This window comes from Trachemys scripta, chromosome 10 (genome assembly GCF_013100865.1).
Source record: "Trachemys scripta elegans isolate TJP31775 chromosome 10, CAS_Tse_1.0, whole genome shotgun sequence".
Classification (NCBI taxonomy): domain Eukaryota; kingdom Metazoa; phylum Chordata; order Testudines; family Emydidae; genus Trachemys; species Trachemys scripta.
In genome coordinates, this window is record NC_048307.1 from 66226282 (window position 1) to 66248751 (window position 22470).

The window sequence follows — 22470 nt, forward strand, 5'->3', positions numbered from 1 at the left end:
AATGCTGTTATAGTCCTAGCCTTCACAACCTCCTCAGATAAGGAGTTCCACAAGTTGACTGTGTGCTGCGTGAAGAGCTTCCTTGTATTTGTTTTAAACCTGCTGCATATTAATTTAATTTGGTGACCCCTAGTTCTTGTAATGCAGTAAAACACAAAATTTCCAGTAAGCTCTTGGATTGTATTGGGGACAATATTTTGTTTCAGAAAGTTGAGGAAGTAACTGGGGGACAGCCATTTTAAACTTGATTCTGACCACCTGGAAGGAATTGGTAGAGAATCTGAAGGTGGAAGGCAATTTGCGTGAAAGTGACCATGACATGACAGATTCTAAGGAAAGGAAGGAGTGACAGCAGCATTATAAGGACAAGGGATTTCACAAAAAGCAGGCTTTAATAAACGCAGAGGAGTGGTAGGTAAGGTCTCACGGGAAGAAAATTTAAGGGAAAAAGGAGTTCAGGAGAGCTAGCAGTCTCTCAAGGAGACAGTACTAAAGGCACAACTGCAAACTATCCTGATGAGAAGGAAAGACAGGAAGAATAGTAAGAGGCTAAAATGACTTCCTCAGGAGCTCTTTAGTGACCTAAAAATCAGAAAGAAATCCTACAAAAAGTGGAAACATGAATGAATTGCTAAGGAGGAGTACAAAAGAATAGCAAAACCTTGTTGGAACAAAATCAGAAAGGCTAAGGCACAAAATGAGTTACACCTAGCCAGGGACATAAAAGACAATAATAAGAGGTTCTTTAAATACATTAGGAGCAAGAGAAAGACAAAGTAAAGTGTACATGTTTTACTTAGCGGGGAAAGGAGAGCTAATGACTCATGACATCAAGATGGCTGAGGTGTTTAATGCCTACTTTGCTTCAATCTTCAATAAAAAGGTTAATAGTGACCAGATACTTAATATAATTAATATTAACAACAAGGGGGGAAGGAATGCAAGGCAAAATAGGAAAAGAACAGGTTAAAGAATATGTAGATAAATTAGGTGTATTCAAGTCAGAAGGGCCTGATGAAATTCATCGTAGGGTACTTAAGGAACTAGATGAAGCAATCTTGGAACTGTTAGCAATTATCTTTGAGAACTCACGGAGAACAGTTGAGGTCCCAGACAACTGGAGAAGAGCAAACACAGTACATATTTTTAAAAGGGGGAACAAAGAGGACCTGGGGAATTATAAACCAGTCAGCTTAACTTCAATACTTGGAAAGAACCTGGAACAAATGATCAAACAATCAGTTCAAAGCACTTAGAGGATAATAAGGGTTATAAGGAATAGCCAGCATGGATTTGTCAAAAACAGATCATGCCAAACCAACCCAATTTCCTTCTTTGACAGGGTTACTGGCCTAGTGGATATCAGGGAAGACAGTAGATGTGACATCTTGATTTTACTAAGGCTGTTGATACAGTCCCACATGACATTGCCATAAGCAAACTAGGGAAATGTGGTCTAGATGAAATTACTATAAAGTGGGTGCAAAACTGGTTGAAATGCCATACTTATATTAGTTATCAATGGTTCATGGTCAAAATGAGAGCATGCATCTAGTGAGATTCTGCAGAATCAGTCTTGGGTGTGGTACTATTCAATATTTTCATTCATGACTTAAAAATTGCAGCTGACATGAAGCTGGGAGGGGGTTTCAAGCACTTCTGAGGATAAGATTAGAATTCAAAAGGGTCCTGACAAATTGGAGAATTGGTCTGAAATTAACAAGATGAAATTCAGTAAAGACAAATGCAAAATACTACACTTAGGAAGGAAAAATTCAAATGCACAACTACAAAATGGGGAATAACTGACTAGGCACTAAAACTACTGAAAAGGATATGGGGAGGTATAGTGGATCATAAATTGAATGAATCAATGTGATGCTGTTGCGAAAAAGGCTAATATTCTTGGGTGTAATAAGAGGAGTGTTATGTAAGACATTGGAGGTAAAGTGTCCTGCTATACTCAGGACTTCTCTGGAGTCCTGTGTCCAATTCTGGGCACCACAATTTAGGAAGGATGTGGATAATAAACTGGAAAGTCCACAAGAGATCAACTAAAATGATAAAAAGTTTAGAAAATCTGACCTTGAGGAAAGGTTAAAAAAAATTAGGCATGTTTAGTCCTGAGAAAAGAAGACAGGTGAGGAGGGCTTCAAATATGTTAAGGGCTATTATAAAAAGAGGACAGGGATCAATTGTTCTCCATGGCCCCTGAAGGTAGGACAAGCGGTATTGGGCTTAATCTGCATCAGTGGAGATTTAAGTAAGGTATTAGGAAAAACTTTCTAACTATAATGGTAGTTAAGCTCTGGAATAGGCTTCCAAGGAAGGTTGTAGAATCCCCACTGTTGGAAGTTTTTAAGAACAGGTTGGACAAACATCTGTCAGGGATGGCCTAAGTTTACTTGGTCCTGCCTCAGTACCGGGGCCTGGACTTGACGACCTCTCGAGGTTCTTTCCAGCCCTACATTTCTATGAGTCTATGAAAATACAATCATAGAGGAAAACAACTAAAATGGTACATAGTACAGGTGACCTCTATATGGTATTTCTAATGCTTCTGCTGTCTACTTTACACAAGTACAGGTCAGGGATCTCCTACAGCTCTCTGGCACCCATCTACCTCCTCGAGACTACATGGATGGTTCTTCATGTGGCCAGAGTTGGCTAGGAGGTAGCATGTGCATAGGTCAGCGAGTTGTGAATGGGGGATGTACCTTCTTCCTGCCAGCCCAATGGAGCTTAGTTTGAAGAGGTAACATAGCCTCACAGCTCCTCCAAACTAGATAACCCTCTTGCTGGTAGACCTTGGGCAGGAAGGGGATGTCAGGAAACATGGTTCAAATATGGCCAACAGGGCCCCCAACTGAATAATTTGGGGGAAATGTTTCCTCCACCTACACCTTTTCTGTCAGGTATTTCCACGGGATGAGGTGATCTGACCCAGCCACATTAGTAGCAACACACATAAATACCTCCTGTATTAACTCACATCACCACACACAAGATCCAAGAATCTATGATTCCCATGAGAACCCGAATCTTCTTGAGAGAAGAAGAAAGTAGTGACTGTTCAATGACAGGCAGGAAGTTAATATTTCCTGTCCCGTTACATGTCTATTAGTCCAGTTCTTCAGCATTCCAGTTGTGGTTCACTTTTTGGTAGCACTGAGGCATCAAGAGTTGCCTCACCATTTCTGGAAATTGCTCAGCATTTGGTAAAATTTCCCTGACATATTGTAAAATAAATACAGACCAGCTTGCCTGCTACAAAGCAATGTAACAATAGCTCTAGATTACTAGATGGTTAAAACTGTTAAACTAGTTGCTTAAACCAAATCATTGCAAGGATCTCATTAGAAAGGATTCACCCTTTCTCTGTTACCTCAGTACTTTCTAATCAAGTTTTTTATTATAATGAACATGCTGGAGATTAATTTCATAATCTTATCGTTAGGACCGTGAATTTGATTTCTGAAGGAATCTGTATAAATCCTGGTATTTGAATAAAGCCAAATAAACCAGAATCTCTCAATACTGGTGTATATGATTTCTTTACTGGTGTTTCCCTCTTCTGAGCCTGAAGAACACTGGAAATGGTAAACTGCCACACTTTCTCGACCATCCAGAAACTAGAATCGGGTCAAAAGACCAGCCCTCCCACTGTTCCAGGCTCCTGAGGAACTCAACGTGCCTATGGAAAAATATTCATACAAATGGAGGTGTACAAATACAAACATGGAGCCTACACACACACACATACACACGTGTGTGTGTGCACATTCCTTCTTCCCACCTCCCCCACAACTGTCTGCTGCAGATATTTATAAAAAGGGTTTTTTAATTATTGTTCAGGCCTTGATCCTGTGGCATTGACAGCAGTGGAGTTTTATCCCTAGGAACAGGATTTAGCCCTTTGTCAACAGTGAGTCTTTCACTCTAAGACAGGGGTCGGCAACCTTTCAGAAGTGGTGTGCTGAGTCTTCATTTATTCACTCTAATTTAAGGTTTCACATGCCAGTAATACATTTTAATGTTTTTAGAAGGTCTCTTTCTATAAGTCTATAATATATAACTAAACTATTGTTGTGTGTAAAGTAAACAAGGTTTTTAAAATGTTTAAGAAGCTTCATTTAAAATTAAATTAAAATGCAGAGCCCCCCGGACCGGTGGCCAGGACCCGGGCAGTGTGAGTGCCACTGAAAATCAGCTCGCGTGCCGCCTTCGGCACACGTGCCATAGGTTGCCTACCCCTGCTCTAAGGCCATGTTTACAGAGTCCTGTGCAGTAGGAATAATACCCGCTGGCTCCTTTACATCATTTTTAGCCATAACAGTACCTGGCAACTGGCCAGCGATAACTTAGAAAATCTTCACTGGGTAAGTCATTGGAAGTCCAGTGAGTTCAAAAATTAACCCAAATATTATTCTGTACAGTGGTCACTTAACTGCAGTACTGGCAGTAGATGGATGGATTTCCACAAATTTAAAAAACGTTCTGAAGCTCAGTGAGCTCTTGAGCCTAAACTTACTTCTGCCTCATAATAGATCAAATTCTTCTCCCTCTCATACTGGTGTATGTCAATGTAGCTGAGGTCAGAGACTGACCCTGTGTATTTCTATTAATAAAAAAATAGATCAACCTCTTTTCAAATTAAGGGCCAGTTCAACATCTGAGTGAATGAAATATAGTGTATTTTTACAAATGCAAATCACTGTAGAGATTTTTCTGTTATACATGACATTGACCTCCAGATGACCTCTGTAACAGAAAATAAGCCTCCACAACATTATGATCCATTTGAAAATAAAACTACAGAATTATGACAACAGTATTTACATACAGTCAAATCAAATACATATTGTACCTTTGGCTGTCTGTTGATTCCATAAGATTTGGAAAGTTCTAAAAGAACGTTGTCCGGTTGCTGGCTGCAGTGTGCTAGAATTTATACTGTGAAGCAAGGGCACTGAGCAACTGGTGATGCATCGCACTAGACCACTCATCTCAGCAAATTCTGGGAACAGAACACTCCTCTGTGCCCTTGATGTTGGTCCAGTTGCCCTGTAGATATAAAAGCCATATTGAAACCAAGTTGTTTGATTAACCCGGCTCAAATCTGCATAGTTTTATGTTTAAAGGGGCAAGAAGAAAACTCAGCAATATTCCTTTAATATTACTGTAGAATGACTGAGTACAAGGCCTTTGCATCAGGTGATGTATGTGGAATTGAAAGCTGATGACTTGCCTAGGCACTCTGCCAGGTCACTGAACCAGCCAGACTTGAGCTACAGTCAAAATTACAAATTGGGCAAACGCTTGCACTAGATTGTCCTGACTTTTAATTCCGCAATCCAGTATAATTACTTTATTTCCAACAGGAGTTTACTCAGACTACTCAAAAAAAAAAAAAAAATCTTACACCACCAGACTGGCATGTGCAAAGGAACAACCTGTTCATGCTGAAGTAGTTTCTGCTTTTCATTGAGGATTGCTCACTGATTGAATTTCTGAGAGACATAATAGTGAAGTGAAACTATGAGTTCCATACTCACACCACATAGCACCACATGAAAATAAAATCTCAATAATAGAAGTTAGAACATAGCTGGCAAAGGGTCCTTGCAGGACAGTCCATAGATCACTGCTGTCTCTTTAAAACTCATTTGCCTCCAAACACCAGTCTACTGACATCATGGCTGCACATGGTACACGTCATATATTACACTCACACATGTTCATCAGTCTTACACTGACATTTTTATCTGGGCCGTTTTAATCAGTTTAAAAGCAATTATCTTGGCTTTGTTTTACTTCATTTGGTAGCTGTCAGAAAGGAAAACAAACCCCAAGTACACAGTTACTGCAAACAGTAACGTTTGTAGGTGTCATTAGAATTCTATGCTGGGCAGACACAGAGGGGGGAAAAGAGTCAGGTTCAAAATGGGAAGTGCAGTTGGTGGTACATTGCTAGAAACTCACAGCACACACCTACAATCCCAGAATTCCTAATCACCACAACATAACATTCAATATTCTATGTTTTCTGTCCCAAATGCTCCATCCCAGTCTCACCCTCGAACCTGACCCCAGATCTCTGGATGAGAGATTATGGGGAGGATGCTTTCCTTCATTGACAGTATGAGAGAGCATTGCTGGCCAACCCCAAGCAATCAAAAAATCATGAGTCAGCCCCAAAATCATGAGATTGACCTGAAAAAAAAATCACAAGATTTTTTTTCAGAATAATACATTTTGGGTTCCTTTTATTTGCCTACTGGTTTGGGGGCCCTTGCATGTCACATTTTCAAGCATTTGTCTGCAGCCATGAGGGTTAGAACCTCCTTTTAAATAAAAGCTGAGATTCTCATGTATTTACATGACTTCTGGAGCGGAGGCTTTAAGGAAAAGAACAAATATTGTGCAACTTACAGTAAAATTGCTAGAGTTAGCAACACTGAATTCTCTGGGGATGAAAAAAAAGGAAGAACACCATTCCATCACAGCTCCCTCATCTGAATCGTGAGTAAATGCACCGAGCTTTACCTTTCTCACTCCAGCTCCAGAGTAATCATTCTCAACCAGCAAGCAATCTAGTCAATGCATCCCAAATCATAGCGCTAGGTTCTAAAGAATTTCAGTCCCTTTTCTTCTTATTGGACAATAGTTCTAGAGAAACATCCCTCCCCTCCCCCCAGGACCTTTTTCATTCCACTTCAACAGGGTGCAGGGAAGTGAAGGGCCCTGTGTCTTTCAGTGCTGATCTTTAATGCTGTTAAGATTGGGATATGGATGTGTTTCCATTACACGCTTCTGTTTCTCCAGTGGTTTACAGAGTTCAATCAGGCTGAAATTAAATTAAATTAAATTGTACAGGACATTAGTCCATAATGCAGGCCAGCAGCTTTCAGTAATGAAAAAAATATTGAAAGGAGTGGTTACTGTACAGTAATTACTACTTCTTGTACCACTAGCACATTCTGTATTCAATTACATGGAAAAATAATGTTAATTGTTAAGATTAATTAACCACATAACCCACACCCACCACCCTGAAAATTCAGAATTAAAAACTTAGCAGCTCCTTAAATGATAACTGCATTATGATGGACCATTCGTTCTCTCTCTCTCTCACACTCACACACACACACACACACACACACACACCCCCAACCATTAGGCAAATCTATTTTCCAAAGTGGCCTAACTGTGTGGGAGAGCTATATACATATGTCATAGACTAAGTGTAGTTCATTATCAAAATATATGGTTCCAAAATTTGGTTTTTGTTAAATTATACATAAATCATGTATTAAAGCTTATTTTTCACAATATCCTTCTTCTGAGGTCACTAAACAAGCAAAAAGACATTTTAATTAGCAGCTATAACACTGATTCCATAAACCAGCACAATACATTACTTATTTCAAGATTTACAAATCAAAATCTTGGAGCTGAACACACTGGAAATATAAATTGGCATCTTAATTTTATATCTTGGGCCCACCTCTGCTTAGTGCTTATACAGAGCTCTACATTTTCAAAGCACTATGAAAAACATTAACTGGTTAGTTCTCACAACACTTCTGCAGTAAGCATTATGTCCATTTTACATGTGGGCTCACTGAGGCAGAGATGCTAAGATACTTTGGATAGAGCCACAAAAAGAGACAGCACTAAAGCAGGGATTAGAATACAGGGTTTCCTGGCTCCCATCCCTTTACATCAGACCTCTTGACCCATGTTGAATCTCTGACTAAATTCATCTACCAAACTAACAGAATTTCTATTTCCTACTTATTTATCCTGGAAATAAACTTCCTCAGACAATCACAACAAAGACCTATTTCTCCTTTTCCAGATACAAATAAATAAATAATAATAATAATAATTATGGTTATTAACAATAAAATAATAATAATAATAATAATAATCACAAAAAACAACCAAAAAAAATCCAACTGCTTATAGATAAGGGACAAATCCTGCACTGATAGGCCTCTTCATGCTTCACCCCTGTAGGGATAGGGAACTACTGACCTAGTAAGAATCTGCAAAACTCAGATTTGGCTCACAACACATTTGGTACCCACATATTACCTACATTCAGCTCTGCATGACAAAAAGAAAAATATTAATGTTCAGTCAAATTCAACTACAGATTTGGAATTTACCCTCCCCTACAATAGCATGATAACCAGACAACACTGATTCATATGGCTGAAGGAAATACAGCCTGATTCTTCTGAACGTTTGGGCAAAGCTTTTTGAAATGTTATCTGTTTAACACCAAGCTGCTGGATGTGGCAGAGTTAGTTACCTATTTTATGTTTATATTTTCAGCATAATGCTGATATCTGCAGTGCATCCTTACATGAAAACCCCCCAAAAAGTCTCCCACAACTGTTCTGTTGCAGTCTTAAGGTCTGTGGGAGATTTATAAGCCTATCTCGGATTAGTTTACAAGGCCTGATCATGATTTCTTTTACTGCAGATTTGAACCATTCATTTCAGTGAGGGTTCTCCTGATTTGCACCAGCATAACTTGGATCCGACACAGCCCAGTGTGTAGAAACCTTATATTCATGCCCTAGTAGATTGTACTGTGACCCCTGATTTTGAAAGGTAGGGCAGCCTTGCCACATCTCACTCACTGGGAAGGAGATTCCTTCATTTAGGGAGTAGTTTTAAAGACAGAAAGACACACCTTGCTCTTGGCCTGAAGGATTTTGCTGTGTGTTTGAAGGAGACATTTAAAATCTCATTCGCACTGACACAGCAGTCCTGGCCTTTGAAGAAGGGCACCAGCAAGGGTTAAGACCCTTTTTCCCCATGAAAAAAGAGTTGACAGTGATAATAGCAGAGCCTGGAAAGGCAAGTGGGACATGTTGAAGAAAGAAGAGGAAGACTAAGGTAGGACTAACCTGAGATTGGTGTCCTTAGGAGTGAGCTCTGCCCCCCATGAGATACAAAGGACAGGCCAGCAGGGAAGCTGACAGTCAGTCAGTGACCTTCACACCAGCAGCTCACTGGCTGTGGGCACAAGTACATTTGTATGGTCTATAAATAGGCACCATGTGATCTGAAGGCACGTTAAATTTGGCACTGGCAACATGAAGACTCTAACAGCAAAACACACAGGGGGGTTCCTGGCAGCCTGCCTATAGCCCTGACATTTGCAAACCTCCCTGCAACAGTTGGAGACTGCAACCTGCAATAACTAACCTAACAGCCAGCCCCATAGCACTGTCCCAGTAAGCCCAGCAGGGGGCAGTAGGCTCAGGTACTTACATGCAATGGTCCCTCTGCCCCAGGACCTAACTCTTTGGGAAAATAAAGACATTGTTTTGTGAGCTCCCTGCTCTGCCACCATGATGTTGGCTTGTAGCTGTTGTTTCTCTTTGTCTGTCTTGCCTCTTTTCCTTTTGTTCAACAGAGAGTCAACCTGTAAGACGCAATCAGACCTGGGGTTACAGTAAGGGGGAGTGAAAGTGGAGCTCCCTCTCCTTTCCTTGGCTTGGAGGAGCAGAGCTTCTCCCCATAGAAACCCTCCTTAGCAGTGGCAGGGAAAGCTCTTCCTCTTGTTTCACACTTGAATCACCAATCACACCGGCGTTTTCTTTTGCAATAGATGTTGTGAGTGCTTTGAGGTTCTTCCAGCTGATATAAGATATAATGTTTTGTATAATTTCTGCAGAACATTCCTGTGTTTTTATAAGGGCAGCAACATTCCAGAAAAGTTCTCATAGCACTCAAAACTTTACATACTGATTACTATACAAAGAGATCCCTTCACTCATCAAGTGAAATGCGTCGGTCTCTGGGAGAAAAACAAGCTTCACCCCTGGGCTATTCCTAAATTCATTTGGGCCTCATGCAGGAAGAGTTATTTTATGCAATTATTGTACATTACACAGGGGTTATAGACCAAGTTCATCTAAAGCAATAATTAGTCCTCTCCACTCAACCTCTAGTACTTCTGCATACTCTTCCTGACTTAGCACTGCCCCACATTTCCACACAGTGACTGAGTTATCCCTCCTTCTAAGTAGTATTGCCCTCCTCACCTCTGCTGCTAGATTTCCTGAGCCAGTTTATTTTCTTTTGCTTAGCAGTTTACATGATTAGTGAAATACCCCAGAATGCCAGAGCTGCTGTTCTCTCGCTTTTGTGAATACTAGACTCCTGCACAAAATTCTAAAATCATTCATCTAAATGTTGTGATGAGTCAATCAGGAGAGGATGCTCATGACATTCCCAGAATTCCCTTCCCAATGTGTTCCTCATTTTCTAGGTGTCCAATGTGAGACACCTGGTATTTCATTTGCATTACATCCGGTGCTGTACCCGCACAATTGCAACTCGAGTCAAAAGGAACTGTGCTCTGAACAGATGAAGTGGTATAAACTGCTAAGTTCTCTGAAAAATCAGGCCTTAGGCATCTCAAATTGGGAATCCAAAATTACTGGACACTTTTAGCCTTAATATCTCTGTGTCTCAGTTCCCCATCTGTAAAATTGGGATAATAATATCCCCATCATCTCACCAGGATGTTGTGAATATAAAATCATTAATATTTGTGAAGCTCTCAGATACTATAGTGCTGACTGTCATAGGAAAGCCCACGAAAAAATTAGTGATTCTGCTTTCCAGAGCACAGTTTGAATAATGTGCAGTAAAATAAGGCCTGAGGCTACATTTTAAACAACCAGGAGAAAACAGAATATTGACATTATGGGGAAACAACTGCATTAGACAACATTATGTCTGCATTAGGATTACTATGCATGGACAGCATGATTCTAAAATAAAAAAAAATTCTTGAAGGCATTGATCTTTACAGAAGATGGGAACATAGCCCTTCATGGAAGAGAAATGGTAAAATCCGGTCTGGTTCATAGTGGAAATGGAAATCTTGATCCATGGGATAAAACTTCAGATTTTTTTTCTTTTCTAACATTTGGTCAAAGCTTCTTCTCAAATGAATAATACAGTATTACAAGTGTAACCACATCCTGCATAAAACTATACAATCACATTTCTGGAATCTGATGTGATGTACACAATATTTATGGAAATAAACAAGTAAATTTTTTAAGTTTCATTAAAGTCTGAGCACGACAGCATTCACATGCTAAAGGACCTGCTATTCCACAGTTACGGGACCCTTTCTAGATGTTATTAATGTACAGAGCCTGTTCTCCCGATAGCCAATGGTAATGTCAGAAAATCCTAAATTGCTGCAAGCAGTTTGTCTTTCTTGTGGCTATGGTGATGATACAGCTCTGTTAAAAACAGAGAAGCAATAACTATGTGCTTTACACATCATTTCCAAAACAGTCATGATGTAATGCGTTCCTTTTCCATGTTGTATCAAATAATGTATTGAAATGTAATAATGTAAATCTGCCTGTGCAGTACTTGTGCATTTTGATTTATATTAAAAGTCTCATGTCTTGGATGTTTTTATGAGGATTTCTAAAGGGGTATTGGCCACATCTGTTATTTAGGCATCCAGAACACCTTAGGGTCTAACAAGATGCCTAGATTGTGAACTGTATCACAAATGGCAGCTTCGCTCCTTCAACCAAGGGGGTCATTCTTCACCCGTTCTTCTGGTTGCTTCCCTCAATCAATCAGCATTACCAGAATCTTCTGTGACTGAGCTTTAGCAAGCTAGGTCTCAGCCATACACATTTAACAGGGAAAGAGGACAGAACCCTGTGATACCCCACAAAACAGCACCGTTAGGAGAGATTAAAAATTGCCCTGAAGTGCCTTCTGGATGTCTCACAATGGAAAGAGAACAGCTATTTAATCTATCCTTGTTAGGGACCTGTCTCAAGGTGAACTCACCACCAGAGCATCTCCTCCTGCTAGAACAGGATGTAGCAGGGGTTCTTCACCACCCTGTTGTCTGTCATCTGGTGCTGTAGCTATTTGCAGTTTCCATGGCCTAGCACTCCAGTCAGGTCACTTTTCAGTTCAGTCCCTTCCCTAGGAAACAAAAAAGTAAAAAAAGAAACAGGTAACATCTAATGGCCTTTATGCCAGGCCTTCGGCTCATCAGTCTCTCTGCCTTTTCTAGTGTTGAGGCTTGTGTTTCCCCTCTTGCTGGGGGAATAGGGGAAGCTAGGCCAGGCCTATCCTCTCCCTCTGGGTTTCAGCCCATTGACCCTATGTTAGGCAGATAAGCACTGCTCCTTACAATCCTTCACTGTTTCCCTGAGCTACTCCTACCTTTCCGTCACTTGTCCACATCTCTCACCAAGCTGTGGACTCCACTATTTCTGCTCTGGAGTTCTATCTCCTGAGGCATCTTCTTCACAGCCAGCTACTGTGGAGCTTCCCCAAGGCCACTTTCAGCCCCTCTGGTAGCAGCCCTTCTCTGTCTGAGCGGCAGCTGTTTATGCCAGCTGTTGTTAATTGGCCCCTTAGTTGCAGCTGGAGGGACAATTGGTCCATCAATTAACTCCCTCTTGGCTTTTACAGTATGGGGGGGTCTATACACCCTGTCACAGGACCACACATATGTCAAAACCACCTCATGGTCAGTGGTACCAAAGCTGCTCATAGAGCTAAAGGAATCAGCATGGACATTTTATCCTCCTCTATTGCCTGGAGGCCACCACTGCAGTTTCTGTCCCATATCCATGCTACAACCTTCCTCAGCAACTTTCCCAAAATGGAAGACTGGAAACAAGACGCAAGTTAGCAATCAGTGAGAGCTCCCATTGATTTAATCTGGAATTGGATAACCAGCACATCCAAAAATCAGGCCCAAGGCATCACAAATTGAGACATCAAAAATCAGTGGAAAATGTTGACCCTAAAATGTCTACATCTCCACTTCCCCATCTGTTAAGTGGAGGGGTATTGGAAGGCTCATTTTATTAGTATTTTACATGTAGCACTTTACAAATACTAAGTATAATTTTTCTTCACAATTATTTAAGCTTCCATATTGCATTAATCTAAATGTATATGTTTTATATGACTGCGTTAATAAAACAGTAAACCTTATTGCATTGTTGTAAACAGTACAAAGTAAGCAACATGAATCTGAAAGCCGTAAAACTTTCTCTGCCTAATTTTTAGACTGCTAGATTCAAACAATGGAACAGATCAAAGGGCAGAACACAAATCATCCTTGTGTGTTCTGCTTATAGCATAGCAATTTTATTGTAGAAGTATCGAGCAGTAGAATATAGTTTGGCTTTACAGCATACTAGTGATTAATTCAGGCCTTCTGCATAAATAATAATGTCCCATACAACTATCTGTGTACTGCACTCTCTGACTTAAATGTGGCCTCCCAGCTTTTTGAGCTAAGGCTGGTAAGATGACAGATGAGTTATTTATGAAACATCACTTCCTGAGGTGCCTCTCACCCTGAGGTCCTTAGAAAACTGCAAAACCTTCGGCTTTGACAAAGCCTCTCCACCAGAAGAATGACATTCACATTCACTAACACCCCCTGCTACCCAATAAACCCCTTGAGGAGATGAAAAAAGAGGAACTTAATTTTTTTAAAAAATATATACAACACAAAATTCAAACCCCAGGCAAACTTTTTATCCCCAAAAGGGAGAAGTTCTAGAAACTCCATTAAATCCACTAAGCACTTTGCTATTGATTTTTCATAGAAGACACTTGGATACTATGGTGATGGGTGGCATTGTAAAATCCAAAGTAAGAGAGGTAGATTCTGCCAATTGTCATTTGTTTCTCAAACTGAGATTTATTAATTAGCCAGTTCTTGCTATTGCATTTGGAGGCCATCTTGGAATTCAGCGGCAAGCTCTTCCTAACCATCACACTGCCACATTAAGAAAAAAAGAGGGGGCTTCTAGCAAAGCATGTTCCACAGGGCTCTTAATAATCTAGACCTCACTGCCCTTTTTGCCAAAAAGGCTAATAGAATTTTGGGCTGTATAAGTAGGGGCATTGCCAGCAGATCGAGGGACGTGATCATTCTCCTCTATTCTGCATTGGTGAGGCCTCATCTGGAGTACTGTGTCCAGTTTTGGGCCCCACACTACAAGAAGGATGTGGAAAAATTGGAAAGAGTCCAGTGGAGGGCAACAAAAATGATTAGGGGGTTGGAGCACATGACTTATGAGGAGAGGCTGAGGGAACTGGGATTGTTTAGTCTGTAGAAGAGAAGAATGAGGGAGGATTTGAACTGCGTTCAACTACCTGAAAGGGGGTTCCAAAGAGGATGGATCTAGACTGTTCTCAGTGGTACCAGATGACAGAACAAGGAGTAATGGTCTCAGGTTGCATTGGGGGAGGTTTAGGTTGGATATTAGGAAAAACTTTTTCACTAGGAGGGTGGTGAAGCACTGGAATGGGCTACCTAGGGAGGTGGTGGAATCTCCTTCCTTAGAGGTTTTTAAGGTCAGGCTTGACAAAGCCCTGGCTGGTATGATTTAATTGGGAATTGGTCCTGCTTTGAGCAGGGGGTTGGACTAGATGACCTCCTGAGGTCCCTTCCAACCCTGATCTTCTATGATTCTATGCTTCTACCTCAACTTAGCCTGACAGAGACTGAGGGTGACTAGATGACCCATTTTTAAAGGGACAGTCCTGTTTTTTCACAGTTGCTATCTGGTAACCCTACAGAGACCAGACTTGGCTACTTTCAGGGAATGCAGTAAAACACCTCCTTTGCGAGTATTTTGAGATTGCTGGCTTTGGTGGTGGATTGAGGCGCACTAGATGTAGTTCTCTTTCTGGAGTCTGAAACATTGCTGGCCTTTCATCAATCCTACCTAGTTGCTTTGGGTGGCAAGGGACATTTGTTACCGTGGATTTTTTTTTTATGGAGGCAATTTTAAGTTTTCATACAGCAGCAAGGGTTAAAAAAAAGCTGTTTTAAAATTGAAAATACACCTCGATCCCGGTATAACGTGACCCGATATAACACGAATTCGGATATAACGCGGTAAAACAGCGCTCTGGGGGAGCGGGGCTGTGCACTCCAGTGGATCAAACCAAGTTCGATATAATGCGGTTTCACTCATAACACAGTATGATTTTTTGGCTCCTGAGGACAGCGTTATATCAAGGTAGAGGTGTAATAAATGAATAAGGAAACCTATCACTGAATGAAAACAGTAACACATAACTTGTCAGTATGTGTCACATTCTACAGCCATACTCAAATCAGACAGAAAGTCCATACACAGCCCCAATAGTTGGAATCAGATTAAATACCATAACAGAATGTACACAACCTGATCAGAGATTTACAGTTAAATATTTAGTCTAATATTCAAAACAACATGACCCAGTACTTTAACTGACAGCGTGAGTCTGAGCGCCAGGACTTGACTTTAATTTTTGATTTAATGCAATATACAAGCATGTATTTTCTCAAAGTTACTTATCTGGGTAGTTATTTATGTCTTCTGAAATGTGGACAACAGAAGCACTAGAGCGTGAAGTTTAACCAGACTTCAAAAACCCCAGGAGGAATTTAGATTATGATCTGTATGGGATCAGGCCATGAATACTTCACTATCTTTGACTCCCTAACTGGCAGATAAATAACATGGCCCCATCTTCTTTGTGTCTGAACTTTGAGACGGGATTAGCACCAATTACTAGAGATTGGCAAAAGAGATTATTATTATGGAGAGATTATTGACCGTCATTTAATCTCTGGACGTTAAAAACAGAACAGTGCTTTTATTAGACATCTTGAGCAGGAGATGGACTAATAAGGGAGTCAGACTCCCAATACTGAGCTTTGGATGAAGAATACAGTCACTACACTGCAGTTGCTGGATACAAAAATAAATCTAATTGGCAATAGAGTGATTATGTTGGAAATGCCGACTGTAAAAGATAATACTCTGTTAGGTTTTAAATTCTTGAAAACAGACTGAGAAGCTGAAAATTGTAGATTTACAGTCTTTCAGGCAGGCAGTAAGGTGTAGAGATTAAGTCTTTTTACTGTTGTTAGTTTTTAGAGTTTTAGAGTTTTTATGAGTTTTTCGAACTCCCTTAGGATATTAATTTCATATTGATAAGGACTATAGCATGGCAGTGCAGGCCCCTACAAATCCAAAACAGATTGATAAATATCATTTATCTGAAATAATATGTCAGACATGCTGACATTTAGCATCTCCATTCTAGAAGATATGGCATTTAAGGCAGTGAATTAGAAAACAAAACGTCTGCCATATAAAGGAAGGGAACACAAGGCATATTCTTCCTGATCAGGGCCGGCTCCAGGCACCAGCTTACCAAGCAGGTGCTTGGGGCGGTCACTTCAGAGAGGGGCAGCACGTCCAGCTGTTCGGCAGTAATTCGGCAGACGGTCCCTCACTCCTGCTCGGAGCGAAGGACCTCCCACCGAATCGCCGCCGCAGATCACGATCGTGGCTTTTTTTGTTGTTTGTTTTTTGTTTGGCTGCTTGGGGCGGCCAAAACCCTGGAGCCGGCCCTGTTCCTCATGTCTGTGAGCAACAAGATTGCAAAGGTACAAATACTATACTATATTTATGAGGGACTGAAGGGCAAGGATTGTTCATTAGGGCATCGCTGCATTTTATCCAGTGCATCTTTTAGTCTCTCTTGAATGAAAATAATATATCTTAGCTAATTATGACAAAATACAGGATTTATTATACCAAAAGAATCCATGGATACTGAGAAATATTCTTTGTTGGAAAGACAATGCCATTCAGATATTTGATTTGGAACCATCCCACAAGATGGAAATGCAGAATTATCTACAGGCATTTCATTAGACCTGTTATGTGTAAAATATTTACTCCTGCTTTCCCTCTCAGGACTGAGAAGCAATTTTTAAAAAAATGAGAATTACTGACTGACAGACTGATCTCAAAAATTGTAATTAGTAGCCATATTTAATGATATCAAACTATTTGTATTATGTTATTAATACCTAGTTTAACTTAGTAACAGCCTGGAGGAACCATTAATAAACAGTTGGATTTTAACGTAAAAAATACTATGCAGATAATTCCAAGAATAGCAAAAATATTTAATAAGAAATTAACACTTTGGTATTATAATCAGTCACTTGTATACTTTCATCATCTCATCTGATATATGCAATTATTTCTGAGATTGTATTCTCTACATGATCTCTCTTTCTTGAAATATTTTCATTCCTTCCAAAGTCAATATTTTTTACAAACCACAACACACTTCAGCTCTCTACATAACCATTATAATTATATATTATAGTGGTGCAGTTAGTGGAGTCTTGATCATCCACTTAGGAATGCTGCTATAGGATATGGGTGAAATCCTAACCCCAGTATATATATATATTGACGTATACCCTATATTTTGATGTATTAGAGCAACATTATTGCATCTAGGGCTCTTCTAGGCTTCATTAATGCGGTATACCATCTGGCTTAGCATGCTATCTAGGGCCATTATTCATAACATTCACATAGCAGTACTCAACAATCTAACTACAGTTTTCTACAGAAATGAACTAGAACTGCAACATTCAGATCTGGATAAGAATTTACCCATAGTTGGAAAGCATTCCATTTGGGTCCCTTTCTAATTCCACATTAACACCACACTTTCCATGATACATGAGGCATATAAAACACAACTTAGATAAAATATTTATATAATTTGGCTTTTGTATCTTATTATAACACAACTACAATATATGCTTGCTGACTGGGATGATGGCAAGATAATGTTCTTTAAAGCATGTACAAGACAAGTGAGATTACATGAAAGTTAGTTTCAATATTTGACCATGAATAGGGAAATAGATTATTCCCCAGCTCACTGACACATCCTTCTCCATGAAGTCTTTTCCAGAGACCCTAAAGGGAGAGGAGGAGGGGATTTAATCATAGACTCCTAAAATTGTAGCACTGGAAGGGACCTCGAGAGGTCAGCTAGTCCAGTCCCCTGCACTCAAGGCAAGACTAAGTATTATCTAGATCATCCCTGACAAGTGTTTGTCTAACTGCTCTTAAAAGTGTCCAATGTCAGAGATATGATTCTCTTCCTCCATCTAGCAGCAAACACAAAAATGCAACCAAGAAAAAGGATTTTTCCTATTCCTTTTAACAAGTAGGGGCAAGAGGTACCCCCCAGAATCTGTCTCTGGTGACTAGGGATACCAGGAGGTTTAGAGGAAAATGTGTTCTTCTGCTTCTGGCATTTAATTTCAGAAAGGGGAACTATGCAAAAATGAGGAGGTTAGTTAAACAGAAATTAAAAGGCAAAGTGACTAGAGTGAAATCCCTGCAAGCTGCATGGACACTTTTCAAAGACACCAAATAGAGGCCCAACTTAAATGTATACCCCAAATTTAAAAATAGAGTAAAAGAACTAAAAAAGAGACACCGTGGCTTAACAACCATGTAAAAGAAGCAGTGAGAGATAAAAAGGCATCTTTTAAAAAGTGGAAGTCAAATTCTAGTGAGGTAAATAGAAAGGAGCATAAACACTGCCAAATTAAGTGAAAAATGTAATAAGAAAAGCCAAAAAGGAGTTTGAAGAACAGCTAGCCAAAAACTCAAAAGATAACAACAAAATGTTTTTTAAGTACATTAAAAGCAGGAAGCCTGCTAAACAACCAGTGGGGCCCCTGGACAATCGAGATACAAAAGGAGCACTTAAACACGATAAAGTCATTGTGGAGAAACTAAATTAATTCTTTGCTTCAGTCTTCACGGCTGAGGATGTTAGGGAGATTCCCAAACCTGAGCCATCCTTTGTAGGTGAAAAATGTGAGGAATTGTGTCACTAGAGGAGGTTTTGGAATTAATTGATAAACTTAACAGTTTATCGGGACCAGATGGCATTCACCCAAGAGTTCTGAAAGAACTCAAATGTGAAATTGTAGAACTATTAACTATGGTTTGAAACCTGTCCTTTAAATCAGCATCTGTACCCAATGACTGGAAGATAGCTAATGTAACGTCAATATTTAAAAGGGGCTCTAGAGGTGATCCCGGCAATTACAGACCGGTAAGTCTAACGTCAGTACCAGGCAAATTAGTTGAAACAATCGTAAAGAATATAATTGTCAGACACATAGAAGAACATAAATTGTTGGGCAAAAGTCAACATGGTTTCTGTAAAGGGAAATCATGTCTTACTAATCTATTAGACTTCTTTGAAGGGCTCAACAAACATGTGGACAAGGGGGATCCAGTGGATATAATGTACTTAGATTTCCAGAAAGCCTTTGACAAGGTCCCTCACCAAAGGCTCTTATGTAAATTAAGTTGTCATGGGATAAGAGAGAAGATCCTTTCATGGATTGAGAACTGGTTAAAAGACAGGGAACAAAGGGTAGGAATAAATGGTACATTTTCAGAATGGAGAGGGGTAACTAGTGGTGTTCCCCAAGGGTCAGTCCTAGGACCAATCCTATTCAACATATTCATAAATGATCTGGAGAAAGGGGTAAACAGTGAGGTGGCAAAGTTTGCAGATGATACTAAACTGCTCAAGACAGTTAAGACCAAAGCAGACTGTGAAGAACTTCAAAACGATCTCACAAAACTAAGTGATTGGACAACAAAATAGCAAATGAAATTTAATGTGGATAAATGTAAAGTAATGCACACTGGAAAAAATAACCCCAACTATACATACATTATGATGGGGGCTAATTTAGCTACAGCTAATCAGGAAAGAGATCTTGGAGTCATCATGGCTAGTTTTCTGAAGACATCCACTCAGTGTGCAGCAGCAATCAAAAAAGCAAACAAGAAGTTCGGAATCATTCAAAAAGGGATAAAGAATAAGACGGAGAATATCTTATTGCCCTTATATAAATCCATGGTACACCCACATCTTGAATACTGCATACAGATGTGGTCTCCTCATCTCAAAAAAGATATACTGGCATTAGAAAAGGTTCAGAGAAGGGCAACTAAAATGATTAGGGGTTTGGAACGGGTCCCATATGAGGAGAGATTAAAGAGGCTAGGACTTTTCACCTTGGAAAAGAGGAGACTAAGGGGGGATATGATAGAGGTATATAAAATCATGAGTGGTGTGGAGAAAGTGAATAAGGAAAAGTTATTTACTTGTTCCCATAATATAAGAACTAGGGGCCACCAAATGAAATTAATGGGCAGCAGGTTTAAAACAAATAAAAGGAAGTTCTTCTTCACACCGTGCACAGTCAACCTGTGGAACTCCTTGCCTGAGGAGGTTGTGAAGGCGAGGACTATAACAGGGTTTAAAAGAGAACTAGATAAATTCATGGAGGTTAAGTCCATTAATGGCTATTAGCAAGGATGGGTAAGGAATGGTGTCCTTAGCCTCTGTCTGTCAGAGGGTGGAGATGGATGGCAGGAGAGAGTTCACTTGATCATTACTCTCTGGGCACCTGGCATTGGCCACTGTTGGCAGACAGGATACTGGGCTGGATGGACCTTTGGTCTGACCCAGTATGGCCATTCTTATGTTCTTCAAGCAGACAGTCTCATGAGGTTGGGAAAATGAGTTCTTACAGACTATGGGATACATCCCTGGAGACTGCACCTTGACACAATGGGAAGGCTTGGGTGTCCCAACGACCCCAACCACTATTGCAGCAGAAGTTTTAACTACCAGTCTGACCTGAACTGAACAGGTCAAAGGGTAGATACCAGATGAAAGGCAGTCTGCTGGTCCTCCACACTGGGGCTTGAGTGTTAGGCCAACAATCTAGCCTCATAAAAAAGTTAAATTACAGAAACATAACAAGGTAGCTATTCCAGCAAACAGCATGACAGTCAGGGATGGCAGAACCTTGTTTGTACTGTAAGTAATGTCTGATGGTGTGGGAAGGATTCAGAGGGGACACCTAGCCCCAGTAGGGTAGATGGTCAGCTCCAGGATTGAAAGCTGTGGTGTGTGGGAGACAACATCCTTTCCTTCTCTTCAAGCTCCTCTCCTACTCCCTACCCTATATGTGGTGTTAGGAGCCAAATAATTTCTAACTAGTGTGACAGACCCAGACCAGTGGAATACAGGAGTCTGGTAGAAGGCAAACATACTGGTTACTGGATGAGTAGTTTTCTGTTCCCTTAGTGACCAGAGCAGGGGCTGCACTAGAGTAATTAGGAACTTGCTAGAACCAGTTAAGGCAGGCAGGCTAATTAGGACACCTGGAACCAATTAAGAAGAAGCTGCTAGAATCAATTAAGGCAGGCTAATCAGGGCACCTGGGTTTTAAAAGGAGCTCACTTCAGTTTGTGGTGCGAGTGTGCAGGGCTGGCTCCAAGGTTTTGGCCGCCCCAAGCAGCCAAAACAAACAAACAAACAAAAGCCGCGATCGCGATCTGCGGCGGCAATTCGGCGGGAGGGCCTTCACTCCCAGGCGGAGTGAGGAACCGTCCGCCGAATTGCCGCCAAATACCTGGACATGCTGCCCTCTCCGGAGCAGCCGCCCCAAGCACCTGCTTGAGAAGCTGGTGCCTGGAGCTGGCCCTGTGAGTGTGAGAAGCTGGGAGCAAGAGGCACAAGGAGCTGAGAGTGAGAGGGTGTGCTGCTGGAGGATTGAGGAGCACAAGTGTTATCAGACACCAGGAGGAAGGTCCTGTGGTGAGAATAAGGAAGGTGTTTGGAGGAGGCCATGGAGAAGTAGCCCAGGGAGTTGTAGCTGTCATGCAGCTGTTACAGGAGGCACTATAGACAGCTGCAGTCCACAGGGCCCTGGGCTGGAACCCGGAGAAGAGGGTGGGCCCGGGTTCCCCCCAAACCTCCCAATTGACCTGGACTGTGGGTTCTTCCAGAGGGGAAGGTCTCTGGGCTGTTCCCCAACCCACATGGTGAATCTCTGAGGCAAGAAAATCTGCCAATAAGCGCAGGACCCACCAAGATAGAGGAGGAACTTTGTCACACTAGGTTTCAGTCCAAGCGGAGAGAAAGCCCCTCTCTCTGTGCATTGTGATGATGACTAAGATTAGCTGAGGCATTCTGGTTGACTGTGCCCAGTTTTGCACTTGATAACAGAGGCGGAAAGCTTCTCAGCTGTGGAACTTAGGTGATTATTAGAGTGCGAGTTTGCTGACCTTCTGTGCAAGGTTCATGTTCCTTACCAGGTATTTGCTTGACCTTAGTTTATGGATTCTGGTGGGTGATGGAGGGATAGCTATACTTCCTGCCCACTTAGGAGGGGAGTCCTATTAACTGTTTGCTTTGAAGGTAGGTAAGGCACTAAGAAGCCCATTGTTAAATATAACAAAAGCTAATATAAATGACAAAGCTCTTTGAAACATATCTAAATATAACAGTTTTGTATATGCATTTTGGAAGAAGAGCAACTTGTATTTTGGGTGGCTGCCTGAGAAATTCCAAAAGGTTGAAAAAGTATCCTCCGTAACCTTGAAGAGCTGCATCCAAACTTCTGCCTGATTTTCAAATGTGCAAGTTGCCCACAGTTCCCATTGATTTTGATGGGAACCAAGGATACTCAATATTACTGAAAAAAATTAGACCTTTTTTTCT

At 40.8% G+C, this 22470-nt stretch overlaps 1 protein-coding gene across 1 annotated transcript in view; it reads right to left on the minus strand.

Moving 5' to 3' along the window:
- Nucleotides 1-9052, minus strand: part of LOC117883803 (NAD(P) transhydrogenase, mitochondrial-like) — a 74537-nt gene extending 65485 nt beyond the window's left edge. Inside the window, exons 1-2 of the mRNA XM_034783567.1 lie at nucleotides 8925-9052; nucleotides 4868-5064 (exon numbers count right to left, since the gene is read on the minus strand). Coding sequence (XP_034639458.1) covers nucleotides 4868-5006 — 139 coding nt within the window. The 5' untranslated portion in view covers nucleotides 5007-5064; nucleotides 8925-9052. The remainder of the gene's footprint in view (nucleotides 1-4867; nucleotides 5065-8924) is intronic.
- Nucleotides 9053-22470: the final 13418 nt, after the last annotated feature.